Below are 22,555 nucleotides of genomic sequence, written 5' to 3'. Positions count from 1 at the left end.
TAGATTGGTTATGTTGCTACAAGATTTATGTCATCACTACAGATGTGTTATGGTCGTCATCATGAACTCGTGGATCGTTTCGGTGTATTCTTTTGTACCATGAAAACTGTTTTGTCTAACGCGTCATAGTTTTCCTTTTCTCTTTCGTACACTCCGGATTTGACTTTTCTGTGAGTAACAGGTGTTTCTAGAAGAGCAGGGAACGCTTAATCTACCGGTGCATCTGTTCCATGCTCCAATTTTTTTTAGTGAAGTTCGAGTTTCTTTACTTTTGTCACTTTTCATGTATTACTTTGGTTATTTTGTGTCCTTTTTTATGTGCCTGTTTTCCAGTGTGTGTCTAGCCTTTATCCCTTGATTACATTCTTTTGATTTCTGCTGGCTGGAGTCTGGGTTCCTTTTGTTGCTGAATAATATAATGGTACATGTATTAACTTGAGTCTCCTAGAGATATAAAACTTATCATTTGTTGTTTACGATATGGATGAGAAACAACGTTTGTGTTTATTGTACAGTACCATATGTAACCACATAACTTTTTGGGAGACAAGTACTTCTCTGTCTATGAATCAAGCAACACGTGTATAAATTGTGGCACATGAAGATAAAAAACGCTGAGATTTGATTGCATTATCCATGTATGTATACTTGACATCCAGAAATAACCATCAAAGTGTTTGTAAAGCTTGCATTTGTTAGATATTAATAAGGCAAATTTAATTGAAATGCAATATGGAAAATGGTGGGAAAAGTCACAGATGCTGCATGATAAATTCAAATAGATTTTTTGTTGCCTTCTAGATGTATTGAATATATCTAAGTTGAAAAAGACCAAATTGAGAATAATAATGAGACACCCATTGCCTGATTCTTACACATATTGGTACTGAAATAAAAATTTGGAATTATTTACATACATTTTTTGATATGTTTCATTAATATATGATTACCAAGAATTGGCATTCTCTGTGATATTTTTCACTAGCATTGTTGGAAAAAATTTCTTTTGATTAGTTTATTTAGAGTAATCAAGGGAACCAAGGTTATAGCGGTAATCAAAGGAATGTAATCCAGGGACAAAGACCAAACATGGAAAACTGACATACACTACAAAAAACATAAAGTAACTAAAATCATACATACAAAGTAACAAAAGCTCATGAACAACTCGGACTCTACTAAAAATTGGGAGCATGGACCAAGTGCACTGGTAAGATAAGCGTCCTCTGTTGTTCTTGAAACACTCACCGAGTTGCTCATAAAAAGCAAAGTCCGGGGTAGACAAACGAGACATGCACTATACATTTTTTATGTAAAAGAATCTTTAAACATCACAGAACGCCGTTTTAAGGAGTACATTTTGGGTATTTCATCAGAATGCAAATTTCTCTTTAAAAAAAATATCTTAATTACAGTTGGGAAGGACAAATCCTTTTTAGGGCCAATTTAGAGGTTGATAACAACATCGATTTTTTTTTTAATCGGGCTTGTTACGTGATCTGTGTAAATATATCACTCAAACATTTCTTGCAACTTTGAAATACATAAAAAAACAAAATGACATAATCCAATACGAAAAAGATTGTTAAAGATTGTTTACAGACAATAGAACCTTTCCACTCAAATTTATATACCTTTATATACTTCATCTACAATGTCATGTTCTGATTTCAATTACATCTATTTTTATTGCTATGGTTTGGGTTTTGTTGTAAGATATATCTATGGATATCTATAGAAAAATCAACAATTCATAGATAGAGGTTGTAACGTAAATAAGAATTAACATGTTTCCAACTCTTATGGTGCCAAAAATATAAGTAGCATCTTGAACAAGAATGTGAAGAATAGATACACTGTCTGAGAAATGTGTATAAGTACAAAAAAACACTCATAGATTTAATATTTCCCGTACTCTATACATACCGATACCAAAACTATGGAACGCAACATCAAGCAAGAATTACCAAGTTCAATACAGGAATGAAGCCTCACTGTATTAGGGCTTTTCAATTTCGATGATAAATCAATGGTATACATAGGGTAAGATAAATATGACTACTGAACTGGTGAATAACCCGGGGACTTTTGGACCACTAGCCGTGGTATCAATTCATCGGTTGCTCAATACAAAATGCCACTCATTGCCAGTCACTTGCTGTCTGGTATCGGGGTATTGTTTTTTGGAAACATGACAGCATATTTGACCTTTAAAGATTACAATCTAATCACAAATTAGGCTAATAGTCCTTTAACTTTTATCTATACTCGGCGTCACATAAATAACATACTGTTAAAATTTGAATACAAATATTTTCTACGATATTATTTTTGCTTTCCCAAAAAATCCTCAATATGGTGACGTTTTAGACGAATTTCAATATATTTCAATTATGATTTCTTCATTGTCGCTGTGTAAATGAAAGCATAGAGAAAGTCCGGTGAGTTTAAGGTAGGAAAATATACAAAAAATGAAAATTTCTAAATGCATTCGGCTTTATTTCTTTTGGAAATCTTAATACGTCGTTGTAAATATTTCTCCATGCAATGCATATTTTCAATTTGCGAACTCAAGCGTTTGTTTTTAACCTCCTTAACAATCAGATATACTTGTGACAGATATACATCTTCTACGGGTTTAAAACCTGTGTGTCTTGCTAATCGAAAACACATTTGGGCGATTCATGAAAATTTCTGTGCAAATATATGCATACAAAAGTTACTAGTGTGTAGCAAATACCCGAAATGGGTATCCTGAAATCATTTATCATTAGATTTTTCATATATAATTCCATAATTCAGAGATATTTACTACTTCAAACAACAAAAGTCGAATGATAAAGTTTGGTGTATGCACTTAACGATGGCAATTGACGTCAGATTACTGATATACATTGAATGCTCCCCTTGTTTTTTATTTAGGGGGTGATTTTGCAATCGATTGCAATTAACCTGCTTGCCCTATTTATACCTTTTCATAACGCGGACCTCTCTAGGATTTGTATGTAAGATTTAATTGTTTCATTGCAAATCAACCATTGACTTATAAAGTTCCTGGGATAACTTGTTTGATATATGCATTTGAAGGAATTTATTTCTGTGAATGATCATAAGATCACAATGGTATATCCAAATTAACAAATAAGTGTGAATTATCATTGTAACAAACATAGGCATAAGCGTTAACAATTTACATGGATCGTCAATACTTCTTTACAAAAAGTGGGAATATAAAGATTTTTATTTGCCTGAGAAACGATTGTATTCCTTTTTATCCATAAAACATGAGACAGATTTAATATAACGCGTCTCAAAAAAGAATCAAGCTCATTGAAATTTCATGCTTGACGTGAAAATGTTTCTTACAAATGTTTAACGCAAAAAAAAACTTATCAACATAGAGAAGTGTTGAAAATAATCGATCTAAAACAAGAACCCATCGGAAGAAAATAAGACCATATCGCATAAAAACAAGGACGTTTGAATTTGATTTTCAATTCTAAAATACACAACTATATAAGAATTTTAGGTAAATCTTGATAGCACTCCGTTTTTATAATGACATAGGTGATTTTCAATCAAAATAAAATGATTATATGATAAAGTATGACTAGTCAGTACATGAATTCGTGAATTTGTAACATTTTAGTCCAACAACCATAAATATGCCAAAATATTGTATGAGCTCTCATATCTGTTCAAACTAAAAAAAATAATAAACCTTCTTTTCATACTTCCATATACATAGCAGTTAATTCAGGATAAAGGAAATTGTCTTTGTTGATAAATCAAAAATGGCTTATCGAAGAACAGCCATGCTAAGTTCAACTGCTAAGACATGGTATGTTTGTTCTGTTAATTACAAGAATTAAAATTCTTATTTGTGATAAAATCATAAAAGATCTGTAGATTTGTTAATGAACATATGAGCATTTAAAGGTTATAAAAGTTCCATCGTCCCTTTTGAACAAAGAAATCCCCTCCACACACATACCCACTTACTTCTCCAAAAGCACCGAAACTTTTTCCAACCTTTTTTTACTACCATACCGACTATTAGCATCATACGTCGTTGTTATTGTAAAAATGATGGTACAGCTGGATATAGATACTTAATACTTTTTTCGATACTTCGAAAGAAAAATTATTCTCATTTATTTCTAAATATTCCGAAGATATTTTATAATGCTGATTTTTTTTTATCCACAAGTTAACATATTTTTCTTGTGTTGTGAACGTGTTTTTCACAAAAGGTCAGTATTCCATATTGTGGTCCACTCCTCATAGACGTATTCCTTCACTCTTTCAGGCTGACTTCAAGGCTGAAATTTTCATAACGAAGGAACATCTTAAAGAAGGAAAATCTTATAGGCAGATCCTTCTATCTCAGTTTTAGCTATATTTATTACGTTTTGTCTTAAAACGATCCTAGAGTAAGGGATTTTATACATCACATTTAACCTTGTGATAAGGGTCACTACAGACACTATAAAGGCAACCTCATATCTTGACCTTAAACATCAATAGAAAGTAAAACTTCATGACCAAACTATACGAAAAATGCATTCCGTATCGGAAACTTGACTTTGTCTGTGCCTACATCCTTTCAATTACTGCGTATGTAGTTTTCATCACAACTCATAAGTTATAAGTTATGTTAGAGCTCCAAAAACTATGCAGGCCTTTTGTTCAGTGCTAACCATCTTACAATTAGGTTTCTGGTACATAGTTGGGTTGCTACATGATTAAAGTAATCATTACAAACGGTTTATAGCCGTCATCATAAACTTGTAGATATGCATGTATATGGAGTATCCATCAGCACCTTTAAAACCGATTCATTACTCATTTACTTTTGTTTCTTTGAAAGTATTATTTTGATTATTTCATGTTCTTTGTTGTGTGTGTCTATTTTTCCTGTCTAGTCATTATTGGATTATACTCTTTTGATTACCATTCGAATTCTAGCTCCCTTGATTTTATTTTGATATATATCGAAAAAATATAAGAAAAAAAACATTTTATTTTTAAACGCAATTTTTCTCTTCACACTAAGGCATTCGAATGTTTACAGCGTTTTTGTGCTCTATTTAGTTTCTAACTAATTCAATTGATAAAATATTTTTGATAAACTGAAAAAAGGATCGCTTGAATGTATGTTAAAGATCTCCGAATTCCAACGTTCTCAAAACGAATATTAACGAATAACACCACAACTAAAGTAATGCAAGACCATGCGCGTTCGATTCCTTAACAATATTGGAATGTTTATCAACATTGTAGTTTGTTGTAGTCGTAGTTTAGTTCATTAGAATACAATAACTTCTTTATGATTAAACCAAAAATAGAGCTCGTTTCGTGAGTACATACATGTAAGATGTTAAGCTCAAATCATGGTCATGTACGTTTGGTTATCTTAGCTGTAATTGAACTCATTGTGTAACATGCAACAATGTCTTTGTCATTCTGTGAGGTAATAAGTTGTTCTTTTTCCAATATCTTTAGTGTGATAGACGTAATTCTTGTAAGTGGTCGAGATATACTTATGACATAAATCAACGTAAATATTTCTCTTCAAAATATACTCAGTGCGCTTTGAAATTATTTTGAATGATTATGGACAAGACAGACTAGTCTCACCATTACATACAAAACTCAAAGAATTTCAAAAGCAATATATCATAATTCACCGTCTCTTTGATTATAGCATATAACATAAAGTTCTATATCAATCTAAATGAAACACATCTATATGGATTCTCGAACGGAAACAAAAATAATAAAAGTCAGAAAGATTCGTCATGTAACTACTAAATTGGTAGCGTGAGGATGTTCATTACGTACCATTGCGGACGATTAATATAAGAAGGGTATAATTATTTTATATCAAGCTGTTATACCCTTTTTTAGTTACGAACTATATATGAAAATATTGCAAATTTCTTTTTAAAATAGTAGATTGTATCCAGAAGTGCTATCATATCAATTGCTGCTATGATTACAGTCCAAACGCCCACAACAAAACTGAAAGTAACTTTAAAAATCAGACAAAATTAACCAGATTACTCAAAAAAAGCAATGTGATCATACATACTTAAACAAATACACATTTTGAATCCTCCGGCGAAAATGATCGTAATCTGCAGTGCAGATGACTATTGATCATGTAATATCATATGTAAGTAAAAATACCACACATGAGAATCATATAAATTGCAACTTATGGTTATCCTATACATCGAGTGAGATATGATTATGATTATGTTTCAGTATACACATGATTATCGTATGTTTCTCTTATGCATCGTATGATTTGGTCGTTTGTACTATTTCTTCTTGGACGGCATAGACGATGTGATATGAACAAGTGATATTAATACTTGGTTGTTGTGTGATTGTGTATCACTTTCTTTAAAACCTGATTGGTCAAAAGCGACGTTGTGAGGTTTCTAACGTTGTTTTCATTGATGACGTCATAGAAGAACGCTCGCTAGAATTTCCGTCGGGATTTATGCTACATATCAAAGGTCAAGCATAGAAAAAAGGGTTTTATAACTCATGAAAATTGAATATAGCAAATATCAAAATATGTGATAATCATATAAATTTCATAAATTAATTACATATGATGATTGTATGAATCGAGCAACATATGAGGCATTTTAGCTGTGAAAAGACCAGTTAAATGTCCAGCTACGAATTTTGATTGTGTTCTTGAAACGCAAAGATATTGAAACACTCGTGAATAAATATTTAGTCATAGTCTGTCTCTTTTATGTTTAATTTACTTTGCAAAAAAAATGTTAAACTGTTTCCCAATTAATATAACGCTTCAAAATATCATTTCCGAGCAGTAAACCTTTATGAAACTTTTAATTAATTTGCCTGGCAAATCTTATAGAAATGTTTACACTTACGAAAGAGTGCTTTTCTGCATCGTTTGCAAATAAGACTCAGTAGTGATAATCAGTTAATCAATTATATTTTGACTAAGATGTATACAAGCTATATTTCAGGAAAAGTTTATGCTATGTTCTTTAAAAATGTTTATATCTTGCTTTTGTATTTTGAACATTGTCTGGAATTTTAGTATATATATTAGTATCTTGTTTAAATTATACAGTATATGATATTCTTTACTGTAACTGAGCATTAGCACATTAATCAGATCTGCAATAACCTCAGTACCTTATATTCACATTTTCATGAAACTTTTTGGATGTCGTCCCGTTTCCCGGTATGATTCAGTTTCATTATTTAATTCAACACTGAGAAGAAAGAGTATGGCAATTTCTTAACGCCAAATTCGTTTCGAAAGTACAATGGAGATTTCATGCAATCGATGCATGTACCATATTCAATGTTGGTGAAAAATTTACTTTGTATTTAATAATGAATTACCTACAAAATTCAACAACAAATGGTCATACCTGCGTCAATTAACTGCTATACTGTACAAATGTTGTGGAACAATCACCATTAAGTGTGAATTAGGATCATCGGAGAAGGAAGTACTTTAAAAGCTATACTGTTATTGTAGGGTTTAGTAATACCAACATCAGACTTTTCATCATTTTTCCTCAAATATCTAACAATAATATCACATTGTAAATATAAAAGACAAAATATTGGGGTAAAGAACTTACTGTTCCTTACAGTCAACTGTTTCAGAGTCACATAATTTCATATATCAGATTCTTTCTATTCCATTGCTTTTTTTTTTTTTTTTTTTTTTTTTTTTTTTTTTTGAATGATTGTTATATTTTTTCTGACTCTGAACAATAACGTCGGTCACGTGGTGCACACAAAGTAATCTACCACACGGTTTTCTTTTCAAATACGAACCATGGAAATTAAGGTTAAATTTCATTAAAAAAATAACAGTCATTTCTAATAATTAAATTTTAGTGAATGCTGTCACAATGTAAAGAGTTCATCATTAAAAAGGTGAATAACGTCACGATTAATAAGATTTTCATGTTTCATGTTCTTTGTTGTGTGTGTCTGTTTTCTATATCTGGTCTTTGTCTCTGGACTACATTCTTTTGGTTTCCCCTAGGATCTTGATTCCTTTGATTACTCTTTCAAATTAATATTCAAATTAATACAAAGTTTCAGAATGTTATAAACTATAGTATTCTCTACGATATGATACTTTTGTAATACAGGTTTTACTATTGAATGATATTGTATTTGTCTACTATTTAATTGCTTTAGAATTACTTTTGGCAGATTGCAGATGGTTATGTACTTAAAGCGTCCTGTGTTTTTGGTTCGCTGTTTGTTTATAACCGTTTCACACCGATGGAACGTGCTTTTTTGATGGGAGTTGTTTAAACCACCAAGCAACGAAATTATAAATACATTTACTGCAAAAACGATTACTGTGTAGGTAGAAAAAATACTTTATAATAAGCTTTTTTCTGAAGGTTCTCTGAAAAGTAAAGTCTTCACGAATGACCTTTGTAAAGTTGAGAAATTGTTCTATGTTAACATACTAATTTCATACATTTTTGAGACGTTTTGATAATGTGTTTTTACTCCATCCTATATGCATATTCTTGTATATAATGGTATCAATTTTCTTTGTCGTTATACCTCCTCCGTTTCAGAATGACGATTTGGTTTTTGATTGAAAATAAAACACATGGAGGTCTTTTCAATTATATGATTGCCTAGAACAAATTTTCTTTCCTTTTCATTTCTTATAACATTGTTTATCATATTCAAAGAAACGGGTCATCAGTGTGATCAATAATGACTATTGTCAGAATTTGCTCAAATAAATGGACATGTTATGCTTACGTTGGTAATAAGTGTGACAAAGAAATGGCAAAACCTCAAGAGCTTACCTAAATTGTTTTCCTATAAATTATGTCTGACATATCTGCAAAATCAGTTCCTATGGTTATTAACAGGAAGAAGATTGTTATTTCTGTAGTTGTCAGTTCTGAAGATTGTGATGGTGTTGCTTATTCTCTGAAAAGTTATTTTTCTGCAATTATACTATGTCATACTAAGTTATATACTGTCTTAAATTGTGGAGTTAGTGAATTATTATAACACGTGATTAAATATCTTTAATGCAATTTATAAGCCAGATACTTATATATTATTGTTTAGTAACGAGCCCTTTTCTTAATAATTGAATTTGGGGTAGAATAATATTTGTGATTGTGCAATAATAAAAGAGGTGTTGAAAGAATGCACATTAATTGTAGAAATGTGCTAACATACATATTTGTGATCTAGTTATATGAAGTGTATTGCTCTCTAATGAGCTAAGGTAATTTCTTCTTAAGTGGAATACCAATATCTATGGATACCATTTATGAATGCTATACAAAAGGAAACTATTAGTCTACAGCGTTATAAACATTATGACTCAAACATATTTTGATGATTTTCTCCACAACGTACAATTGTTGCCACTTAATATTCGAATAATGTGCAATATAAAATGGTTCTAGTCAAATGTCTGTTGTGGCGTATTTTTTGCTGTAAGCAAGCGAAATCTTGATGATTTAACTGTTAAGCCTGTGGGACGTCTTTTTTTAACTGTTTCAACGATTGTATAGAGTATTGACGATGATAAAAGCGTCCTAAAGTAGATTGTTCTAAGTTCTGATTCTATGGATGCTTGGTTTGATTCAGAGATAGTTTCTTTGTGATCAATCGCAGTTGATATTTTAACCCTAGAGACTCTTTGATATGAATAAGTCCCCATTGATCATTATACAATTCTTATGACGCCGGATAAATGAACTCGTTATCAAATTGTTATATTTGTATTTTTGATATGAGATATATATTTAATTAACCAATGCATTGACGTTTAGGAGATGGCTTTAGCAGTCTGTCTTGTACAGGTATACCGCACTTGAGTTACTCTGACTGCAATAATCCTTGTCGGAGATACAAAAATGTTACTATCATCAAAAGAAGCTTTTGGAACTGTTAAATATAGGAGTGATAACGTTATTGGATTTTATGATTTCGTTTATCAAATTGTTTGGTGCGTTTAGATCCTATACTCAGATTTGAGGGGCTTTTTTTGCCAGTACAACTTTGTTGTAGTTATTGATCTTTATACTATATTTTCGCAGGAACGTTTTGAGATCAGTTTTTCTTATAAGTGTGTGTTGTGTCGTAAAACGTTGATTTTGGGTTTATTTGTATATATTTCGTAACATTAGGATTATTATATCAAATTCTGTCATGAAATAACATCTACTGATTAATCAAAATGGGAACTTATCTGACATCTTCACTACTTTTGTCTTTAATGTGCTTTCGAGGGATCGTAGCCCCGGTGTCTATTCAACAATTAGCACAAAGATCAATAAAGCTCTCAAATGGAAAAATAAGGGGAGTTATGGTACAGTTTCCACGGCAATCGCCCCTAAAAATGGTTGAAGGATATTTTGGAATACCTTTTGCATCAGGATCTTTTCGTTTCTTGCCACCTACCGATGCCATGTTACATTCCAATATAGTTAAAGGAACCAATGATCATTTGTCATGTCCACAAACCAAATGGCGTGACAGATTGTTTGACGGAAGTGATTTACCGAAGGCAAACCAGATCCATTTTTGGAGAGTAATGAATTCTACCAAGAAACAGGACGAATCATGTCTGTTTCTAAACATATTTGTTTCTCCCAGGGGTAAGTGCATTCAGCGTTTATAGTATACAAATTATTTTTAATTTCGATAAAAACCAACTTGCTATTCTGAAAACATATTTTTCTTTTTTCGACAAATTGGCGATAGTTGATATTTAGTACATTTAATAACAACAACAGCTCACTTCTGCTGTTTAGTGCAATAATCTTTAATAGTAATTTGATTAAAAATTCATTTTTATTTGTTTAACAATGCATTCTGCACATTCATGTAACAGTATATGATATTGCTATAAATTCGGCAATGTTCAAGTCAAGCTACTTAATTCAATATCTTTTGAAATAGTACTCCAAAGAACCATTTTGTGAGAGACTTTAAGCCAAATAAATGTCTGGAATAATTCAGACGTACTGACAGAATGTTTCCGTCCGAAATCATGTTTCTGGTGTTTAACAAAATTATTAGGTAGTCAAGTTAGAATCCCGTAGACATCATAACCAAATATTGGTCTTCAGAAGTCTGTACACCGCTGGTTACTTCCTTTTTATTGCATTAGAAACGTGTTGAAAGCACTCATAAGTTTTCCCAGCGACAATAGTGATAAAAATGTCTAGCGAACATCGTTATTCCAATTTCTCTTGTACTTTGCAGAATCAAATACGCGTTGTAAGCTGTTCTGTTTTATATTTTGTCCATGTACGATATAGTAAATAGAGAATATGTGAAACGTCTTCATTCTATTATGATCATTACTAGTATGTATGAAATCACGACATACTTATATAGTATATTATTTTCTTACTTGACTTGCAAGTCTGCGTTCAAAGATATTTTCAGAGGTGTTGTAATATATATTGCCTATTGTTTCAGAATTAGGCAGAGGTCAGGCTTTAAATGACAACTCAGAAAATTATTGATTGCTGTACTTTTATGCTTCCGACATAAACATTTTCTTCACAGTTTAGACAATGTTTCGTGCATATTTTGGTAGAATTTATCAAATATTTAAGCCTCTGATAACAGCTCTAGTAATTGGTTTGTTGATAAGGTGTCATTTTATATAGAGAGGGCGATAATGATGGGTTAATAGCTTTTCTGTAAGATTGATGGTGCATCGATTAGCTTCCTGAATTCTTCAATGTTATTACCGCTTTATGAACACATACCTATATAAAAATGTAAAACAATAATAATCGTTTGTACAGGAACTGTCTTTGTGCATTTTTTACCATTTTTAGCATTTATTGTCCAAATATTAACTACTTAATTACATATGAAAAGTTATGGATTTTGAATATGTATGGTGGGATAAATCCTTTAACTACTTCCTCCAACTATGAAAGAAAATAGGTTCGTTTTTCAAAGATGATGATAAAGCCAATACGACTAATTGACATTAATTATTGCTTTCTCTTGCTTAAAACTCATTTTTTTCGTATTATATATAGTGTACTATTTTTAATTAAAATTCAAATATGGGCGCTCTTTAAAGTTCACAAAACCTTGTATACATTGTAATTCACTGTTGTGGCTTCTTGAATGATATTATTACCTTCAATTGTTGATCGGGTGACGACCCAGACTACGAAAATCTTAAAATAATAACGTTATCAATTATTAATAGTGAATATGTATTCATACATGTGATTTTATTTCGAATAACTAATGAAAATTGTTTATGACAAGTAAGAATTATATCTAATATAAATGCTGAAGATAAGTACAAAAACGCTGATTAACCCATACAAATTAATATATTTGGTTTCAGATAAAGATTATAATGGGAAAAATGCCTCTTTTTCAACTTTTGTGATTTTTTTAATGTTTCAAGGAGTAAATCGTCTCATCAACAGAAGTGGAGCTAAAAATAAGGCTGAGATCCACAAAAAGTGTAGGTAAACAAATCTATCGAAATTTGAAGCCATAGCCAACAATACAAACATTTTCGATAACGACATAGTGTTTTATAGGTTTTTGAAGTTTTATAACGCAAACTTATAAACGAGTGAAGAGTTGGCTTGTGAACACCCTTGATTTCCATAGCTTCCAGATACGAAATTTAGGTAAAAAAAAGTTTGTTTTCAAGGAATAGGATTTTATTATTTTCTTTTCCTTTTTTACTTCTCTCTCCTTACTTTCTTCTATTGCTTAATTTTATCTCATATCCACCATCTATCTAATTCTCTATGACAGTGGTCATATATATAACGATGTTTCAGCTGTTGTATATATACAATATATTTTCGGCAAAAATCAAATAATTGTCCAGCATTTTGACATCCACACAAATTAAGATTTATGTCAATATATGTGCCATTCCGGTTCAAAAAAACAAAACTACCAATTATACGTATTACAAATTTCGATATGCTGTACACGTGTTTCAAGGAGTAACCGCTCATTAGCCAAATTAGAATCAAACGTAGGAGGATCTTAGTTCGAAAATCAATTGTATACGGGAAGAAATAGGAAGCCAAATCTATCACCGAGAGGTTCTACCATGTGCAACATAAAGAAAGAAGCCTCGGTGTTTTAACTGATACCATTATTCTGAACAGTATAATTCGTTTCTTTAAGTACTGATATAAATGTTTACTTCATTTTGAAAACATTCATTTATGTACGAACGAAGTGTCAAACTGACCAACTTAACACAGAAACTAAAATAACCAAAATGATACATACAAAGTAACAAAAGTAAATAAGCAACTCAGACTCCACTAAAAACTGGGATCATTGACCAGGTGCACCGATAATGTAATCGTTCTCTGCTTTTCTAAAGGATCCGCCAAGTTGTTCATAAAAAATCAAGTCCAAGGTAGACGAAAGAGGAAAGGAAAACTATGATACGTTGAACAAATCAGTTTTAATGGTGCAAATGGATACACAGTAACGATCCACGAGTTCACGATCACAAAACTTTGTTAGTGATGTCTATAATCTTGTAGCAACATAACCCTGTTTCGAAAGCCTAAATGTAAGATGTCTGGCATGATACAGAAGGTCTGCCTAGTTACAGCCAGCTCTGGTATAACGTTTGAGTTGCGATATGAAAACTCCATACGCAGGTGCTGAAGGGATGTTTACACAGAAGAAAAGAAATATGACAAAACGGAATGAGAAGTCATCACTTTGTCGTATAATTTGGTCAATAGTTTTTCTTTACCATCAACCTCTAAGGATTGAAATTTCGATGAATTCATTGGGTAATTCTCTTATCTGAACAATGTTGCCTGAAAGGTGAAAACATTGTTAATCTTTGAGGATAACTATTTTATCTTTATAATGTTGTGGGAGTTGTGGAATCTTCGGTGAATTCATTGGGTTTTCTTTTTCGTCAATTTATTAAATTAGACCACACAATCTAAGTGTAGTAAGGCAAGTCCTAAGTCAAATAGATCAAACAAACATGTTACAGCTTAAGCTATAATAATGATCAGAATTATTACATTAAGGATTTTATTCTTTAAAAGGTGAATGTTCTGCTAAGGATATTCCGAAATTTTGAACTAAACTGATTCAATTTCAAAGTATGATTTAATACATTCTGATCTACTTTGACAGGTTTCCCATTCAAGTAATAAGCTAACTTGCCTCATTTAACAAACACAATTAGCCGTGATCATCTGAGCAATAGATCAGGTTAACTGAAGACTAAGATATTGAAAACTAAATTTTCGGCATTATTTGTTCTCTAACTCGATGTTGTAGCAGATTAACATAAACATTTATGACATTTCTGGTAATTGTGTTTTCATATTAAATATGCCAATGGATTTTGGACATGAAGAACTTTAAATTAACCTAATTTTCATCTTTGTTGAATACTAAATAAAATTTTAAAAAATAATTAATTGTATATCATAATACAGTAATATTTATGATATACTAAGGAAATGAGTTCGTGTCTCATAAATATTGCATTGTACACACCATCATGTTTACTATGAATTGCGCATCTATAACTATTACGGTTGTTTTTGTGTGTTAGCTTTTTGCTGTTTGTACTTATTCTTTAAACATATCATTTTCTACACTTGACTCCAAGACTAAAATCTTCAAGTATCATTAAATAGATAGTCAAATATTATCTATATGCGAATAATTTTATAAATCTAAGGTTAAAATAATCACCTTTCTACAGACACAAAACACATAAAACTCATGTTGTGTTGGCAACATCTGAAATCACCTTAGAAACATATATATATATATGTGTGTGATCATCATTCATCGTTCTGTGACAGAGATGCCAGTCGTGATCCTCCAAATATTGCAGAACGAACTTGTGCATTCTGTAGATTTATTATGTTTGTGTTTTCTTGTTTGACTTGTGTTTTTTTTTTTTTTTGGCGGGGGTGGTTGAAGGTGTAATAGTTTTTGGTTTTTTTACAGTCTTTTTTTATCAAGTTTGATAAAGATTTGTTCAGCATTCATCATTACAGATCGTGTCGGTTGGTTGTTTGTTTTGCATTTATATCGAAGCATTAATAATTATTAATGATATATTCTGTAATTATTGTAGTTGAGCTGTTATATAATAAGATATAAGATCACAGAAAAAATGTGCGTAAGCATCGCTAAATTTCATTTGATTGGTAACTTCATCATTTAAACACAAATTTTGTATCAGAGTTTACATGAACTCTTATGATTTCATCACATTATATTTTCAGACTGGCGTACATGTGTATTGCCCCTCATTTGTGGGAAAATATTTTTAAAATCTATCTTAATTGAAAATGATGCATTATATCTAGTCATTTATTGTTATTATAGTGATATAATTGGCATGATTGTTAAACATGACAGAGTAGAAAGGTTTACTCTGTGCTTTCTTGATTATGCAACACCTTTAGCTAATCGTTTGTGTCACGATAAGATAGATCGCCTTACAAATATCAATAATACAATCAATGGTGAAATCTAAAACTAAATATACCAATATATGTAATATTTCATTTCCAGACGAAACTACTCTTTGAAAAACCTATTTTACATGGTATATTTATCTTAGTTTTTATACTTACAAACAAAATCTAAGGCATATATTAATGGAAAAGATTTTATTTTACGAATATTGATACGAACAATGAAATGTAAGCTCCGTTTTGATGCGGGTTGTTATTGTTGTTTATGTTTGATGTGACCATTCCATGTCGATGACTGATTCACCATTCCATGTCGGGGACTGATTCATTCAACTGACTAGACACTCTTCATTTATCAGCTGAACGGATAATATTGTTCGATGAAAGTGAACCTGTCCAGTTGAAATTATAATGCTCAAGTATAAAATATAGCAGAGCTGTCGAGAATGTGCCAAAAAAGACATAACCCTACCAAACAGTAAAAAATGTGAATCGTTGCTTCGTGCAAAAGAACATCACTTTTTATAGTTTTAATTGTTTCTTTTGGTTCATATCAAAATTAATTACTGCATCTTTAAAGGCTTATATCAAAGACTTTTCCAGATGAGAACTTTATGAATGGATTTCACCATTCTGCATGAAAACCAAAATCTCATTTGTAGTAAAACCACATTATTAAATACAGAATGAGATACGTTGTTGATTTTTCTAGATAAGATTGAAGAGTAAAGACAAGTAGATTAAATATACCACAAAACATTTGATATACTACATAACAAATACATTAAATGAAATAAATTGTTTTTGGTATTCTAAGAATTAGTATTTCTTTGTTGTAAAGTGTACTTTTCCTCAAATGAATCAACTTTATCGAAATTATCAATCATAAATTTATTTATCTGAGTATTTGCCGATAGGATGTTTTCAAAATAATACTGTTATCGCTAGACAATCATGGAAAACAGATTATTGCTGAGGTAAAAATAAAATTGTTTTATGCAAGCATTAATAACTGTCAAAGGTCCCCCAAATGTACTACAAAGGGTTGTATTAAACCTTAAAAGGAGGTGTTCCTTATATCCCTATAGTGTCGTTCTTACAATTAGGTTATATCTGTCTGCACAATGACAAACAATTTGTTGAACGTGTCATAGTTTTCCTTTCCTCTTTCGTCTACCCCGGTCTTGATATTTTATGGGCAATTCGGCGGATGTCTCTTATAAAGCAATGAATGATTACATTACCGGTTTACCTGGTCCATTCTCCCAGTTTTTGGTGTAGTACGAGTTGCTCATTTGCTTCTGTTATTTTATACGTTTTATTTGTTTATTTAATGTTCTTTTTCGTGTGTGTCTGTTTTCCTTGTCTTTTATTTTATCATTGAATAATATTCTTTAGTTTTCTGTTCGAATCTTTGTTCCCTTGGTTACTCATTGCTAATCGCTTACACTATGTATTTAAAATGGTTTTAAACGATAAAGAGAGACCGATTTATTCATCGTTCTTTTAAGAAATGAATGATTTAGTTATTTGGTTTTAATACCATATTCATATAACTAATTATCTGAAACTTTCAAAGTGGCATAGTTTCTGTAAACTTCTACGGTTGGCATAAAGAACCATTTAACATTTTATTTCCAAAGAAAAGTCAAGAAAGAAGAGTATAAGCAATATTGTAGAAACACTCAAGAAATATCAGTATTGAGCGTAAATTATAAAAAGAACAATCAAGATCAATTTTCAGCACAATGTCGCTTGATATTAACATTTACTACTGTGAGATGTGCAAGCGTATTATAAAAATATATCAACTGTCCCTTCTAGTTAGAGATCACACAAAATATCGCCTTGGTATCAGTGATGTCATGTAATTAACATCATTGTAATTGCTGTAGTGCTCTGCATTGCAGATGTATATGTATGTTTTATGATACAATTATTCCTTCTGCCTACTGAAATAAACATAAAATTTGATTGCTTTGTAGAGCATAATTTTGTTATGACTTAACTTTTTTATGTATTGCTAAACAAGTATTTTCAGTATTTCTTTGAATGTCTACCAATCTAATTATTTCTAACTATATAACTGGATATTTATTATTGTAAACAAATAAGAAAATAAGTATTGAATACCTATATCACAACTTGATATATATACCTATAAATTACCAGTGTACAACTGTCATCTACATGTTTAAATACAAAGTTGCAGTTGCTATAAAGGAAACAAATCCTAGCGTATTCCTGAATAGAGTGGTTATTCAAGCATTATAAATTTGCGGTGCATGTTTTAATATCTTATTTGTACTTAAGAAATACGTTTATTGTTCAGTCACAAACGTCCTTGACAAAATTCCAGATATACTTAACAAACGTATGATAGAAACACATTAAAACGAAGCAAAAGAGCAGTAAACTTTTACATGTTTGGTGTGTTCAGCGTATTGACAGCGAATACGAAATAGTAAAAGACGGGTTTCCTTCAAACTGACAAACATTTTGTTTTTGGAAATATTTTTGTCGTTATATTATATTCTTCGTAGCATTTTTATCACGATATCATTAATAGGTGTTATGTAGGTACATCTGCATGCAAACATAATGTTCTCAATTTGCAAATTTGTCACAATTACACCAGTAAAATCAAAATGGTCCTGAAGCAAAATTGAAACAATTTGATTCATATACGTTTTAAGGGTTATATTAGTGAAAAGTTGCTAATTTGAAAACATTTTTATGTAACTAAGGAAAAACATAACTAATCTGGGTTTTCGTGTTTATTGCAACTCAATTCATCTTTGCATATTACCAAAAAGCATTCATTTAAAAAAGCCAGTAGTAATCGCTGGTCAATTACTGAAAGCGATTGATAGTATTTTTTCATCAACCGATACATTAATTGTGAAATGGGCTTAAGATACAACTGATGAGATTCACATTTAAACGTCAAAACCACACTGAACTGTTAAAGGGTCCAGAGAAAAATAAAATACCATTCATTTTAAGACATTTGCTTTAACTTCATTTATAATTAACCTTAAATGCATTTGTTGAAATTAAGTTGTATAAATTGGTTTAAGGAGAAGCGACCCAGACAAATAAGCAATTAAATTTTTCATTAATTCAGCTTTAATTAATCAAATAATTACCCCCAAAGAAAAAGATTATTCTCATAAATTATGATACGAAATTTCTACTTAGTAATATGGAATCTCGTTAAAGTCTCGATAAATTGATTTATTTACGAGTCAGTGATGTATGTAAAGAACAATATTAGTTAAAAAATTTCGAAACTAATTTATGAATTATTGTAAAATTGGATTCATTTTCAGATTCTTGTTCAATTTTGTTGCTCTTGTATTAAAGATTCAGAAACGACAGGACAAAAAAATAATTAATTAACCACCTTGTTTTAACTAAGAAATAACTGCATTTGGCATTTGCATTATACCTTCACGATTGTCTGTATAATCAATTGCTCTAATCAAAACGTAATGCATTTCTAATAGCATTTTAATTGAATTTGATTTTAACAACACCACAGAGCATTACTTTGATTTTAAGTACATATCATAGGATCAAACAAAGCTTACAAAAGGCAAAGATAATATAACTTGTATGATATTACGGACGAAATGTAGAGTGCAATTTTCGTGTAAGATTCGTTGATAGTATTTTGAATCCCATCGTAATGTACAAAAGAACAAGGAAAAAAAACAAAAAATATATAATGGATACCCAGGCCACCGCAGTATAATATATATTTTTTTCTCATTTTGTTCTCGCACGACTCCTTTGTTTCGGGAAATTAAGAGCACTAAACCCGATTGATATTTATGAGAGATGACTATGTATTTGATTTTATAAGCTGGTGCTTAATACTCCATTCAAAGAGCCAGCCGCCTAAATGCAAACCAGTGTATGAAAATAGTATTGCACCAAAGCAAATCTTAGAATCAGTGCTTTTTTGTATTTCATTTTCTTTGTTTTATTTGGACACAGAGATGTATTGATGTTGCATAATCAATCAAATGGTGAACGATCAAAATTAATCATCTTAGATTTCATCATATTTAAATTTAGATACCTTCATACTTTTTAAAAGCTTATAATTGAAACAACTGCATTTTCAAAAAAGCACACACTTATAATCAAATTATTTGATCAAAGTTTATTTCAATAATCATATTTCAATAACTCTGACTTCAAATTTTAGACACATTTGAGAGCAAATATAATAAGCACATAGCAAAAACATTCTTATGCAATAAAAGAAACAGGTGGAAAACTTTTAAGTGTGAGAATATGATACGTGCATATCTTTCTTAAAAATATTAGCAGAGTATTCAAGGGAACCAAAATTCTAGCTAAAATCAAAAGAATGCAATCCAGGGACAAAGACTAGTCATAGAAAATAGACACACACAACAATGAACACAAAACAATTTGTGCAAAGTAACAAAAGTAAATGAGCAGCTCGGACTTTATTAAAAACTGGGAGCATTGACCAGTTGCATTTAAGGATAAGTGTCCTCTGCTTTTATAGAAACACCAAACTGATTATTCGACAAAATTTTGCTCAGATATATTTTCTATTTGATTCTAATCCGCTCTAAAAGAGAGATAACTCTTGCTTCTTTCAGCATTAACATTGAAGTGAAATTACTGCTAGGAAAATAATTCTAAACTAGTTTCGTGTGTCAGCAATACTGACGTTCTTTCTTTCTCGGCCTTGTATGTAACAAAACTAAACAGTCGACATATAGTCCAACTTCATTGTTTTTACGTTGAACAAACCATTTTTAGTAAACTGCAGAACAATGAAACATATGCTTTATGAAAATGAGCAGAAAAATAATTTAAATCCGCTAAGATAAATCTCAGACATCCAAGATTTCATTTTTTTCTTACGAGCATGTGCAATTTCTCGTCGACATGTTTTGGTTTTTTTTTCTTTTGTATTATGTGAATATTTTCTGTAGCATAACCAGTTCACACTTAAAGAGGGACAACTCCATTTGTTATGTCATTGATTAAATGTGACTCATATTCAAAAATAAAACAAATATTTTTTTCCTAATTTCAAAATTAAGGATATTGATATTCTGCAAGTAAATCAATCTTACTGTCCACTTGAATGTTGAATGAAATATATATTAATGTTACATAAATAATACACGCATAGAAACATCTGAAAATGGGGGTAGATGAGAAAGAAAAGAAACAGTACTAATAGCGAAGGTGCAATCGAAGGAAAATCCTTTTACAAGACAATACTTAAAACACCAAAAATTAACAAATCATTAAAACATTATTTAAAAAATTAAAAACAATCAGCCAGACCCTCACTAAAACTTGAAGCCAACTCATGTGCTCCGGAGGTTACTGGTCCCTGCCCTTTGCAAGAAAACAGCTGTGTGGTTCGTTGAAAGACAAGTCAACTGACGTGAAAAGTCATCAATGTCAGTTGAAGGTCACTGCTCATGATCGTAAAAGGAATTTACATATTTGTACATCATGCCGTGATGACAATAGTCTATCTTTTTTATTCACAGTATTCATTTAGATATAGTTATTTTACTTATTTATCACAGTTTATTATCATTAGTTCCATCACATAATCTCGATGATTATTATTACTTTTTTGACGACAGAACCACCTTTCTCTTCTATTATGTTGATAGGTTGTTGTGTTTGTTGACCCTTGTGCCAAATGCATATGAAAATATCAACGAGAACTTCTATCGTCGTTGCTTTATTTTCAAAGTGCTATTTTCGGTAAATACCCGTTTTTTTGGATGATATCATTATGCAAATGTGCAAAAGTGTGCAAATGATTGAATAAAATTTTGTAGTAATTTTGTATTCGGATTCTTATCCGTTTAAATATACACTTTCTAAAGTTTTAATGCAGACCTAATCAAACAGTAATCTTAACAAAAAGAAAAAGAATGTTGTCACACTCCTTTAATTTTCACTTCATTCCACATGATAATCATATATTAGATTAATGTGTTCGTCTCATCTATAAAGAGCATAAGCTCAAGTAGGACACTACAAACATACTATATTCTGCCTCTAAACATTTATCTAGACAGTGACACAGTGAGAGAGTAATCAAGGGAACCAAGGTTAAAAACTTAATGAAAAACGATATCCCATTGCCAACTTTCTATCTACAAATCAGCTGCTGAGTTCAGTTTTGTATCCTAGCCCATACGCTTTTTTTTATAAATTACAACCTATATTTAGACAAAGATATGCTGCCCTTAATTAAGTTCCTCTTTCCCAAAATTGTCCCAATGACTTAATTGACCGAAATACGGAGTCAGTTTACAAAATGAAAACGTTTATTATTATCATAGCGGCTATCATGAACGTCACCTTTCAATATATTCAAAATCAGACGCATGAAGTTCTGAGAAGAAATTAATATTTCTTGTATTCTATTTAAAGAAGAGTAACTCTACTTTCTTGTAACACTATCATAAAGGGCTATTTGTTTTGCCTGTGTATATTTATAATATATGTATTGGTGTTCAAGTGAATTTAATTTAATCTGGTTTTTGTAATGGTATATACATAATGATAATCTTATACTGAAAATAAACATGTATTAAAATTTAAGACTATGATAAATAGAAGAATTCATATTAAACAAAAAAATTACATAAATAATTATTTTTAAGTAAAAAAATTGACAAAAAAAACAAATAAGTAAGGTTGATATATTCAATTGTTGCAAAAAAGATCATAATTTTTTTTCAAAAATATGCGCTGGACAGTCAGTTAGTAAAAAAAATTAAGGCGTGACCCTGAAACAAACATAATACATACAAACGTAAGATTTCTGGAATCAATTACATGTTTCGGTGTTGTGACAGTACATGATAAATAAGGGATTGTTGGAATATTTCCACGTTTTTATGTATTTCTTACATGTAATTTAAAATGTTTGGGTTGCCTGTCCAAGTGCCCCGCGCTACATGAGAGTTCCATTTATTGGTCACACGGGAAATGGGAGATAATGTAATTTTCGTTTTGGGTTTTGTTGTAAA

General features: G+C 30.8%; 1 protein-coding gene across 5 annotated transcripts in view; it reads left to right on the top strand.

Moving 5' to 3' along the window:
• LOC148616259 (neuroligin-4, X-linked-like) overlaps window positions 1–22,555 on the top strand; it is a 105,544-nt gene that overhangs the window by 38,786 nt on the left and 44,203 nt on the right. Inside the window, exon 1 of one of the 5 annotated variants that reach the window (XM_088583134.1) lies at window positions 9,400–10,667. The exons of 3 other annotated variants lie outside the window; for them this stretch is intronic. In XM_088583134.1, coding sequence (XP_088439260.1) covers window positions 10,247–10,667 — 421 coding nt within the window. In that variant the 5' untranslated portion in view covers window positions 9,400–10,246. Of the gene's footprint in view, window positions 1–9,399; window positions 10,668–22,555 lie in introns of those variants that run through there. One more of the 5 variants, XM_088583137.1, reaches the window with a different exon arrangement.

Source organism: Perna viridis, chromosome 5, assembly GCF_037379345.1.
Source record: "Perna viridis isolate PV_CMFRI_1.1 ecotype Kerala chromosome 5, ASM3737934v1, whole genome shotgun sequence".
In the NCBI taxonomy this organism is placed as follows: Eukaryota; Metazoa; Mollusca; class Bivalvia; order Mytilida; family Mytilidae; genus Perna; species Perna viridis.
Note: the sequence above shows the minus strand (reverse complement) of the source record. Positions and strands in the feature narration are given on the sequence as shown.